Source organism: Carya illinoinensis, chromosome 10, assembly GCF_018687715.1.
Source record: "Carya illinoinensis cultivar Pawnee chromosome 10, C.illinoinensisPawnee_v1, whole genome shotgun sequence".
Classification (NCBI taxonomy): Eukaryota; Viridiplantae; Streptophyta; class Magnoliopsida; order Fagales; family Juglandaceae; genus Carya; species Carya illinoinensis.
Window position 1 is genome coordinate 29,978,280 of NC_056761.1, and position 12,832 is coordinate 29,991,111.

Below are 12,832 nucleotides of genomic sequence, written 5' to 3' on the forward strand. Positions count from 1 at the left end.
CTATACTATATACTTATACAGTTGTACTATTACTATTAGTTCATTATATAGCCTAAATTCTAATATAGGCTATATAGCTATAACTAATATATACTAATATCTATATTTATTCTAATACTCTAGTCTCTAATATAGTAAATTAGTAATGTAGAATATAGTTATATTAAATCACTGATTCACCATAACTAATATTACTAGGGCTGTAAACGAGCCGAGCCGAGCCGAGTTTTGGGTTGTCGAGCTCGGCTCGACTCAAAATACTCGAGCTCGAGCTCGAGATTTTTTTTAATTCTTTGTTCGAGCTCGACTCGATAAGCTAAAATCTCAACTCGAGCTCGAGCTCGTCCCACAAACGAGTTCGAGTCGAGCCGAGTTCGAGCTCGAGCTCGAGCTCGAATTTTTTTTTTGAATAAGATTTAATAATTAATAAAATAAATAAATAAATAAATAAGAACTAATATTAAATTTATACAACTAACAAGTAGAACCTCTATTAAATTATAAAATTTTAAAAAATTTATAAATAATTAATATCTAACTAGTTGATATTTATCCAAAATAACAATATATTATATGCTTACATATATTATTAATACATACACTTAATATAATAGAATATATCTATTTCATATATGATTCCCACATGCTAGTATATGAAATTTTTAAATTTTATTAACTAATTATTATACAAATTATAAAATATACCTATGAAGTATATTTACTATATAGACATAAGTAATTAGAATATATATTATATATTTAATTATAAAAATGGTATGCTTATATTATTAGCTAATACATATATACATGCATAGGTGTATGTATATATTTATCAATATATGAATAAGTTTTAATTGAGTCGAGCTAACGAGTCGACTCGAGCATAAACGAGCGAGCCTAAACGAGCCTTAGTCGAGTCGAGTCGAGTTTTGTCGAGTATGTGTCATTTACAAATCGAGCGAGCATCTGCTTTAACGAACGAGCTTTTTTTTTTCACGAGTCGAGTTCGATTCAAGTTTAACCGAGCAAGTACCGAGCGAGCTATCGAACAGATTGGTTCATTTACAGCCCTAAATATTACTAATATATAGCTATACTAATAGTCTAATACTAATACTATTATGTACGTAATTTATATAGTTATACTAATCATAACTATAGTTGATGATCATTCGAGATTTACTTGGGTATATTTGATGAAGAACAAATCTGAGGTAAGAAACATATTCAAAACCCTTTATAATATAATTGAAACACAGTTTGGTAAGAAAATACAATGTCTAAGAAGTGATAATGGTTTAGAATTTCAAATGACAGATTTTTATGCATTCAAAGGAATAGTACATCAAATGTCATGTGTAGCATGGTGTATCGGAGGGGATTTTAATGTGACAAGATTCTCTAGTGAGAGAGCAGGAGGGGGTCGTCAAAATCAAGCCATGGTGGATTTTTCAGATTTCATTTCCGAGATGGGATTTATGGATATACCGTTAATGGGAGGGGATTTTACTTGGTCCAACAACCACGCGTGGTCAAGGTTGGATAGATTTATTATTTCTCCTTCGTGGGAATCACATTATCCTGGCTTAAGTCAGAAAAGATTCCCGAGATTATGTTCGGATCATTTTCCCATAATGCTAGATATTGGGGGTATACAAAGGGGGAGAAGGCCATTTAAGTTTGAAAATATGTGGCTAAAAGTTGAGGGGTTTGTGGACTTGATTAGGCAATGGTGGAGTTCATTCTCCTTCGAAGGTAATCCGAGTAAGGTGTTGGCGGATAAGCTGAAAGCATTGAAGAAGGACTTGAAGATATGGAATGAATAGGTTTTTGGTGATGTAACAGTTCAGAAAAAGAATTTGTTTCAAGAGTTACAAACCTTGGAGGGAGTAGGGGAGGAGAATATCCGTAAAGTTCAAGTCAGTGCTGAATTAGAAAGAGTGATTCTAACGGAGGAAATATCGTGGAGGCAAAAGTCAAGGGCCTTGTGGCTAAAAGAGGGGGATAAGTGTACACAATTTTTCCACAAGGTGGCTAATGCGCATAGGAGATTCAATGCCGTTGAGTACATGAACATTAATGGGGAAAATTTTTCAGATCAAGAGGTGATAAAGGAACATGTGGTTGGTCATTTTCAACATTTGCTAGCGGAACCGCATGAATGGCGGCCGACCATAGATGGATTAGCTTTTGAGACCATAGACCAAACTAGCAGAGATTGGTTAGAGAGACCGTTTGAAGTGGAAGAAGTACACCAAGTTATTAAGAAAATGAATAAGGATAAAGCACCAGGGCCGGATGGTTTTACTTTGGCTTTTTTCCAATCTTGTTGGGAGGTGGTGAGAGAAGAGGTGATGCTGGTTTTTCAGGAATTCTTTACGCATGGAAAATTTGAAAAAAGCTTAAATGCTACTTTTATTGCTTTAGTCCCTAAGAAGGCGGGGGCTATGAAGGTTTCGGACTTCAGACCTATAAGTCTAGTGGGCAGCGTATACAAGATAATTTCAAAGGTTCTTGCCAACAGGATGAGTACGGTAATGGAAAAGATCATTTCTAAATCTCAAAATGCCTTTGTCAAGGGGAGGCAAATCTTAGATTCGGTTCTTATAGCAAATGAGTGTTTGGACAGCAGAATCAAGTCAGGAATCCCAGGTATTTTGTGTAAACTTGATATGGAGAAAGCGTACGACCATGTGAATTGGGATTTCTTGGTGTATATGTTGGATAGAAGTGGGTTTGGGATAAGATGGAAGCAGTGGATAAGACACTGTGTATCAACGGTGCGTTTCTCGGTCTTGGTTAACGGGAATCCAGTGGGATTCTTTAATAGTTCGCGGGGATTGCGGCAAGGAGATCCATTATCCCCTCTCTTATTTGTTCTGATTATGGAGGCGCTAAGTAGAATGGTGTCAGAGGCAGTAGGGGGTGGATTTTTCTCAGGTTTTAATGTGGGGGGCAATCATGGATCCATCATTATTTCTCACCTATTGTTTGCAGATGATACCTTACTATTTTCTGAGGCAGAGGCAGGTCATATAGAATCCCTGAAGGCTATTTTGCTATGCTTTGAAGCCGTGTCCGGGTTGAAGATCAATCTTACTAAAACGGAGATGGTTGCAGTGGGAGAGGTAAATAATATCAGGGGGTTAGCTAACATCTTGGGTTGTGTGGTCTCTTCCTTGCCTTTGAAATATCTGGGTCTGCCGCTGGGGGCTTCTTTCAAAGCAAAATCTATTTGGGAAGGGGTGCTGGAAAAATTCGAACGTAGACTGGCTGGATGGAAAAAGGTATACTTATCTAAAGGGGGGCGAATAACCTTGATTAAAAGTACGTTATCTAATCTTCCTACATACTTTCTATCCTTATTCCCACTCCCTGTTAGCATTGCACAGAGATTGGAAAAAATTCAGCGAAATTTTCTATGGGGTGGGATAGGAGAAGAGTTTAAATTTCATTTGGTGGGATGGGATAAGATATGTACTCCATTGAGAGATGGTGGGTTGGGGATTAGGGATGTAAGGGCTTTTAATATGGCATTGTTGGGTAAATGGTTGTGGAGGTATAATTGTGAGAGGGAAGCATTATGGAAAGGAATGATTGACATAAAGTATGGTAGTGAGTGTGGGGGTTGGTGTTCAAAAGAGGGAAGGGGGACTTATGGGGTGGGGCTTTGGAAATATATAAGGAAGGGGTGGGACTCCTTTTCTTGTAATACCCGGTTATGTTTGGGGGATGGTAGGAGGATCAGTTTTTGGATGGATAGGTGGGTGGGCGATCTGGTTCTTAAAGATGCCTATCCCACAATCTTTGCTATTGCACGGGAAAAAGCAGATGTGGTGGCTGATTTGAGGGTGATCTCTCAAGACACACAGGAGTGGAATATTAGTCTTATCAGGGACGCAAATGATTGGGAAGTAAATGACTTGATGGAGTTTATGAATTTGCTGTACAGCCTGCCCATTGCTGTCACAACCGAAGATGTGATGGTTTGGAGGCCGAATAGGAAGGGGAAATTCTCGGTACGTTCCTTTTACGAAGTCAATACCATGCAACGAAGGCCTAAGTTTCCGTGGAAGAATATTTGGAGAAGCAAGGCCCCAACTAAGGCTGCATTCTTTGTTTGGACAGCAGCACTAGGGAAGATCTTGACCACGGATAATCTTAGAAGACGTGGCTTTATTATTGCGGACTGGTGCGGTTTGTGTAGAAACAATGGGGAGACAGTGGACCACTTACTCCTACATTGTAAGTTCGCAAGTGAGATATGGAACTACTTCTTCAACAGAATGGGAATAGCATGGGTAATGCCAAGTCGGGTGGTGGAGCTTCTAGCAAGTTGGCGAGGAATCTCTGGGACTCCGCAAATTGCATCTTTGTGGAGGATGGCTCCAATTTGTATTTGTTGGTGTATTTGGAATGAAAGAAATGAGAGAATTTTCGAGGATCATGAACGTTCCTCGGAAGAGTTTCGGAATTTCTTATGGAAGACTTTATTTATGTGGGCCATGGCTTTAGATTTTAATGGCCTAAGCTTCCATGATTTTCTTGTTTCTGTCTCTAGTTCTTAAATAGGTGTATGCTCATGTATACCTCCAGTGTACCTGGGCTATGCCCATCTTTATATTAATAAAGCTTTCTATTACTTATCAAAACAAAAAAAAAAATGTCATGTGTAGAAACGCCTCAACAAATTTCTATAGTTGAGAGAAAACATCAATATTTGCTAAATGTAGCAAGAGCTTTAAAATTTCAGTCAAATGTTCCTTTAGTTTTTTGGGGAGAATGCATACTAACTGCATGTTATCTCATAAAAAGCATTCCATCTTTAGTTTTAAATAACAAGTCTTCATTTGAAGTTCTTTATAATTCAAATCCATCTTATAATCATTTGAAAGTATTTGGTTGTTTGGTTTATGCATCCACACTTGTTCAAAACAGAAATAAATTTTCACCAAGAGCTAGAAAATGTGTTTTTGTAGGTTATCCTTCTGGTATAAAAGGATATAAATTGTATGATTTAGAAAATAAGACTTTCTTTGTTTCTAGGGACGTGGTTTTTCATGAATCTATTTTCCCTTTTATGTCAAAGAATGATTCTTCAATCATCAATTCAAATCTGGATGCTATTCCTCATACATAATTAGATAAGATAGTCTTTCCAAAACCAGTTTCTAATTCTAATGAGAATACAAATATTTTTGTACCTTCTACCCTTCAAGAACAACCTAGTAATCATCTTACTCCAGAACACATAGATTCACTAAATTTGAATATTGAGACTCAATTTCCTGTTCTGAGAAAATCAACTCGACAACACAAAGCACCTGGTTACCTGCAATCTTATCACTGCAATCTGGCTGATTCTACTTCTCAATCATCTTTCACAGATCCTATCATTAACACAGGTACTAAATATAGCATTTCTGAAATCTTATCATACTCCAAATTGTCTCAATCACATAAAGTGTTTTCTATTGTCGTATCTGTTGAAATTGAACCAAGTTTTTATCACCAAGTTGCTAGGCATACTCATTGGAGAGATGCCATGGCTGCAGAATTGTCTGCACTTGAATCAAATAACACTTGGGTTCTTACATCACTTCCTCCAAATAAATAACCCATAGCTTGTAAATGGGTGTATAAAACTAAATACAGTTCAGATGGTTCTATTGAGAGACATAAGGCAAGACTTGTAGCTAAAGGGAACACTCAAAGGGAAGGCCTAGATTTTTTTGAAACTTTTTCACCTGTTGCGAAAATGGTCACTATTAGATGTGTATTATCTATGGCTGCAATACATAATTGGCATCTTTTTCATCTAGATGTCAATAATGCCTTTTTATATGGAGACTTAGATGAAGTCTTCATGAAAGCACCTCTTGGTTATCTACCTAAGGGGGACTCTCGGGTATGCAAATTGCAAAGATCTCTATATGGTTTGAAGCAAGCATCCAGACAATGGAATTCAAAGTTCAAATCTGTGTTATTTGATATTGGATTTACGCAGTCAAAGGCAGATTACTCTTTGTTTACTAAGAAGGAAGGAAGTTCATTTGTGGCTTTATTGCTTTATGTCGATGATATCCTACTTGCTAGTAGTGATTTAAAGGCAATTGAATATGTCAAAGCAGCCTTAACTCTTCAATTTAAATTGAAAGATTTAGGACCAGCCAAGTTTTTTCTTGGAATGGAGATTGCAAGATCACAAAGAGGCATTTCTTTATCTTAAAGAAAATATATATACTTTAGAGCTAATAGTAGATTTTGGTTTATTAGCTGCTAAACCTGTTTTGTTTCCAATGGATACTCATGTTAAATTGTCAAAAGATGAAGGTGACTTGGTTAAAGATATTTTAGGTTATCGAATATTGATTGGTAGATTAATTTACCTCACTCATACTAGACCAGATATTACTTATGCAGTTCATCATTTAAGTTAATATCTGGATAGTCCTCGAGTACGTCATCTTCAAGCTGCAATGAGGATGCTTAGATACTTGAAATTTGCTCCTGGACAAGGTCTTTTATTTCCAAGTCATTCCAAAGTGCATATAAAGACATTTTCAGACTCAGATTGGGCAGGTTGCATAGATACTCGCAGGTCAGTCAGTGGGTATTGTGTTTTTATTGGGAATTCTCTGATATCTTGGAAATCAAAGAAGCAACATACGGTTTCTAGATCATCAACTGAAGCTGAATATAGATCAATGGCATTCACAATTTTTGAAATAATATAGATTCGATCATTACTTAAAGATCTGCATCAATCACATACACAATCATCTTTATTGTTTTGTGATAACCAAGCTGCTCTTCATATAGCAGCCAATCCAGTCCATCATGAACGGACTAAACATACAGAGCTGGATTGTCATTTGGTACGTGAGAAAATAGAAGAAGGATATTGTTTTACATATTGCCTCTGTTCATCAAATTACAGATTTGATGACTAAGCCTCTTGGTTCTAAATCATTTGATGCTCTGTTGTCCAAGATGAATGTGTATAATATATACACATAATCTTGAGGGGGACTATTATAGATTGATATAATGAAGTGTAGATACTAGAGTAAATACATGTAATGTTTTCATTGGCTTACATAGAGAGTTAGTTATTACAGTTTCCTTTTACATGTCTGTATTAGAAGTTATAAATACAGACTTATTCTTCTGTAGTACATCAAAATATATGAATATACATCCTTACAATTTCATCTCTCTTGTATCAAACTTCTTTTCTCCTCCATATTTGACCACTCTGTTTCATAACTTGCTAATGTTTCAAGTAAAATGTGAATTCACTCCATTTATAAACATACCAATAGGCTATAATCTATAAAATAATTAGAAAATTGATGTAACATTAATGTTATATTGCATAATACATAATTAACTAAATTTATAAAATAAATTGCATTACTAACATAAAATAGCTTGATATATCATATAACTTTTAATAAAATACGCAACTTATTTTTTATTGGCATCGGTTGTACAAAAATAGCATCCCAATTAATCTTGGAGGTGCATAGAACCTCAGCAAGGAGTTGCTTGCAATGCATCTCAAGTAATTCATGGGAAAAATCCCCCTGTCTAATTGCACCTTGGGTAATTCATGACAAATATTCTCCAAATAGAGGTGTAAGATTTTTGGTTCGGACTGGAAAACCTGATTGGACATGATTGATATGGTCAATAGTCGATTTCGGTCCTAGTAGATAGGAGATTTCAAGAATTGGTCTTGTCCCGGGGTGGGTTCTTTTCATCCTAGACAGGACCAGACCAATGGAATTATAAATATATATTTTTAAATGTTTTTTATAAATTATATATATTATTTTATACAGTAGTTGTATAAGTGGATTATGTAGTTTTCATCTAACCTATCACCATTGACAAAATAAAATGTTAAATATGTAATTATTAACATTCTATCAATTAATTAATATATTATATGAATCATAATAAATCATAATGGCCTATACTAAAAGTTATAGGCCATTATGCATTAAATATCATAATACAATTTACATACTATTAAGTATTAAGTTAGTAACTACTAACATCATAAATATAAATATAATTAATTATTTTTTTAATGAGTTAGTTACATAATACACATTAAATAACTCACTTAATTTTAATTTCACTAATTTATTAATTTTTGTATTAATTTATCTGCTAAAAAAAGAAAAGATGAAAAAATGTTCATGGACCAATCAGGCCGATAACTAACAGTTTGGTCCAATATATTGGGGTAATCGGTCCGTTCCGGCAAAAACGGTGGACCGAAATTTTTGGTTCATAACCCCGGACCGAACTGAATTGATTACACTCCTACCCAAGTCTAAGGCTTTTACCACTTGAGCCAACCCATATGGATTAATAAAATACTTAACCAAATATAGATAACTAATTATATAAGATATCTTCTATAAAAAGAATTACCAAAAATATCCTATGCAAATAAATTAATAATGTATAAAATACAGATAATGTGTAATAAATATAACACACATACATATAAATACATATTATGAGTTTTGAAACGAGCCAAGTCGAGGTTATGTGAGTTTTGTTCACGAGCCTACACCGAGTTGTTACTAACAAAAACAATCAAAATAAGTTAGCTAATTGAAGACTTGCAAGAGAAAGTGTAAAAAAAAAACAAAGAAGAAGGAAAAATGATATTTTAAATTTACAAAATAGCTTGTTTCTTGAAAATCTATTTGCATAGTTGCCAAAGAAAAAGAATGCAAAACTTGTAAAAGGAGACCAAGAAATTGTCTTGCCAATTATGAGATGCGAAAAGAAAAAAAATCAGTGTGAGGATGTAAGATTTTATTAATGACAAAAAGGAGGTGCAAGTATGGAAAAATAGTTAACGAAATACGTACTTGAGGATAGATTATTGTCTGTCTAATATATAATTTAAATGGCACAAAACTGACAATTAATTATCAAAAGCCAAAAAGTAAAAAGAATTGTAATCCAACAACAGAAATTTTTATATTTTACTAATACGATCATGACAAATAAAATTTAAATTAGAAGAACTGTTCATATTAAACGATACACAAGTTTGGCACATTCTATAATCAACTTTTCATAGTTCCCCTATTAGATATCCATGGACAGCCAATAAATTTGTCACTAGTGGCACTAGTTTTAGAAAAGCAAAGCAACTTGAGCGGGAAATGGAAGTAGATCACACACAAACATACAATTAGGCTAAGGTTCAAAAGTATTACCAAAGAAAGCGTACTGTGAGGGGAAAACAACAGAGGGAAATGGGGAAAGATTTTTAACAAATACATGGAAACCAGGAATTGAAAATAGAACTAACTGCAAGTAGAATCAACAGAAAATTCTTTGCCAAGCCACTGTGAACTCAAAAGACCAAAAGCAATCTACGCTCATAACAAAAATTAGCAAGACTCGGATTTGACCTTACTTCAATTGATATCAACTCAGATTATTCTAATTTTAAATTGAGTCTAAAATTTAAACATCCAACTCTCAAATTACTAAACTCATCTAAATTTTAAATTTCTTTACACGTGATATCTACAATTTTTTTCAATTCAATATCTCTTTATACACAGAACTCATAACTTTCTTCAACTTCTCATAAATACGTTTAAATTCATATTAACATTCAAACATATTTAAATTCATTTAAAAAACAGTTGAACCTCCAAAGTATACTTTCAATCGACAATATAACTTCACTCTGTTTGTAATAAATTAACACAATCACCATAAACCGAGGGCATAGGACATAAATAGCTATATATAAACTTTGAACAAACCAAATAATGACGGGACCTCCGGACATTTATAGACTATCAAAGAAATCAAAATCTGACACAGTTCAAAGCGAAGGAAAATGATCATCAGAAACCATACCGAATCTGCAGCTGCTTGCAATGTGACATGTTCTCTCAGTACACGGACAGATTCTTAGTCTAAAAACAATTCTGAGAGAGCAAGATGGGTAAAAAGTTCAATTAGTACTTGGACATCTTCTCTGAATAATCACCATATTCTATGTATAAGAAAAGATAAAATACGAAGTAGCACTACTATGCTACTACTGAAGAATGGAAACTAAGAACTATAATGGTAGAGCTTTTAAAGAAAAACCTCTGTCTTTTATCATTGATCAATCTATGTTCTATACATTCAAGTTCAGCATTTATACACGAATAGTTGAAGACGTTTAATGTCACAACAAAACTGTATAAAGAAAACAAAGTGTGCTGTACATGAAAGACAAAAACAGAAAAGAACAAAACATGGACATAACTCGTTGGTCCCTTTGCATGCTGCAGCTTTATTTCATCCTTCCCATTGCTCCCACTTTCTTTCCCTTTTCTTCTAAGCCATTCTGGATCTGCTGGCCGCTCAATTCAGCTGAGTCAGGGTTATATTGGTGGCATTCATCTTGCATTTCATTTAGTTCTTTCAACAGCCCTCCACAAGATGGAGAGTAGATGGTTTTTGCTCCCATCTTGTGCAAGTGTGTGTAGAAGCTATTAGATCCTACTGCTTTGGTCAAAATGTCTACAACTTGTGATCCACTGCTTACATGCCTAGTAATGGCACTTCTTTCTTGAATTTTATCACGGACCAAGTGACAATCGAGTTCTATGTGTTTAGTTCATTCATGGAATACTGGATTTGTTGCTATGTGTAATGTAGCCTTGTTGTCACATTATGACACAGCCACCTGATGATGATCTACCATTAAGTCTTGAAGCAAAAACCTTAACCAAGTCAGTTCACAGCAAGCACTTGCCATAGCTCTATATTTAGCCTCAGTTGAGGACCTAGAGATGGTGTTTTGTTTTATAGATTTCCAAGACACTAGGGAAGGACCATGAAAGGCACAATAGCCTCTTATAGACTTTCGTGTATCTGGGCTTGCCCCCCAATCCGAATCACAGTACACCTCAAGCTGTAGGTTTGACTGTGAAGAGTACAATAACCCTTGGTCTGGAGCCCTCTTTATATACCTTAGCACCTTATGAGTAGCATTCAAGTGTGGGACCCTAGGTGCTTGCATGAATTTGCTAAGTAATTGGACTGAATAAGTTAAATCTGGCTTGGTAATGGCAAGGTAGAGAAGCCTCTCAATAAGCCTCCTATAAATAGAAGGATTTTTAAGCAGGGCACCTTGATCTTTGGGCAATTTGCTATTTTGGTCCAGAGGTATCTTAACAGTTGCTGCTCCAATGGTTCCCGAGTTAGATAATATTTCCAATGCATATTTCTTTTGACATATATAAATCCCTCTTTTTGATCTTGCCACTTCTAAGCCAAGAAAGTACTTCAAAGTACCCAAGTCTTTTATCTTAAATCTGTCATGCAGGGAAGATTTAAGAGAATGAGCAGTTTCCATATCATTACCTGCTATAATGAGATCATCCACATAGACAAGTGTAGCTGTGAAGAACTCCCCCACTAACCTTGTAAACAGACTATAATCTGCTTTTGACTGCTTGAAACCTTTTTGAACAATGAAATCTGAGAGCTTCGCATACCATTGCCTCGATGCCTATTTTTATCCATACAAACTCTTATGAAGTTTGCAAACTTTTGCACAATTATCAATAACATATTCTAGTGGAAGTTCCATATAAACTTTCTCATCTGAATCTCCATGAAGGAATGCATTGTGCACATCTAATTGGTGCAAGTTCCACCCTATAATAGTTGCAACAGCAAGTAATGTTCTTACTGTCACTAATTTTGCTAGAGGAGAAAAGGTCTCATGGTAATCCAAACCCTCCTGTTGTGTGTACCCCTTTGCCACTAACTGTACCTTATATCTCTCAACACTTCCATTTGCATTGTACTTGACTTTGTACACCAATTTTCACCTATAGCCTCCTTGCCTTGAGGCAAATCAACTACTGTCCAAGTGTCATTCATCTCCAATGCTTTTATTTCAGCTTGCATTGCCTTGCACCAACTAGGAGTTTTGACAACTTGTGCATAGGTATTTGGCTCTATTTCCTTTGTGATTGAAGCAACAAAGGCTTTGTGTATTGGACAGTTTATTATAAGAGATAGTAGCGTCAAGGGGAGAGGCATTACCTATAAGTTTTTATCCTTTCTTCTTAATTAATTTATGTGAATGGGGGAGTGAGGATGCTTGTTGACAAATGAAGTCCTACAAGTAAGATGGGGCATGCATCTCTCTGGTGGACCTTCTAGGCATGTGGGGACAAGTGGAACTGACGTGTGCTTGTTCTGCTAGAGATTCTGGTAAGTTTTCTGTGTTTTAAGTGCTTGTTGCATTTTCTATATCAACATCTGGTTGAGGTTCAATATCAAATGAATCAAAGGTGTGGTCAAGAGCATTATCCAGTTGTTGGAGAAAGGAAAATGTAGTTGGACTTGGTAGGTTATGTGGAGTGGCTGTAGTCTTAGTTTTGTAAGGAAAGATCTTCTCATGGAAGATTATATTCCTTGAGATGAAAACCCTTTTTGTCTCTAGATCCAGCAACATATAGCCCTTAACCCCAAAAGGATAACCCAAGAATACACATTTCCTAGCTCTAGGGTCAAAGTTATGCTTGTTATTGACTAGACTGGAGGCAAAAGCCAAGCACCCAAGGGCCCTAAGGTGAGAATAAATAGGTTTGGTCTTAAAAAGAAGCTCAAAAGGAGTTTTTTTTTCAAGCAATGGTGAGGGGGTTCTGTTTATGATATATACTGTTGTGAGAATGCACTCATTCTAGTATCTCATTGGAATATTACTTTGAAACTTTAGGGCTCTAGCTACATTCATGATGTGTTGGTGTTTCCTTTTTGCAACAGCATT

General features: G+C 35.4%; 1 protein-coding gene across 1 annotated transcript; it reads right to left on the reverse strand.

Moving 5' to 3' along the window:
- Positions 1-10,717: 10,717 nt before the first annotated feature.
- On the reverse strand, positions 10,718-12,099 carry LOC122278622 (uncharacterized mitochondrial protein AtMg00810-like). The gene is made up of 3 exons (XM_043088801.1): positions 11,823-12,099; positions 11,648-11,709; positions 10,718-11,560 (listed from the first exon to the last, which is right to left on the reverse strand). Exons 1-3 carry the CDS (start codon positions 12,097-12,099, stop codon positions 10,718-10,720), a joined length of 1,182 nt encoding a protein of 393 aa, XP_042944735.1.
- Positions 12,100-12,832: the final 733 nt, after the last annotated feature.

Coding starts and splice junctions, on each gene's coding strand:
- LOC122278622 (XM_043088801.1), bottom strand. CDS start 12,099: ATGCCTCTCCCCTTGACGCTACTATCTCTTATAATAAACTGTCCAATA. Junction 11,710..11,822: donor GTTGAGAGATATAAGGTACA/GTTAGTGGCAAA, acceptor CAACTATTATAG/GGTGGAACTTGCACCAATTA. Junction 11,561..11,647: donor ATGGAGATTCAGATGAGAAA/GTTTATATGGAA, acceptor GGATAAAAATAG/GCATCGAGGCAATGGTATGC.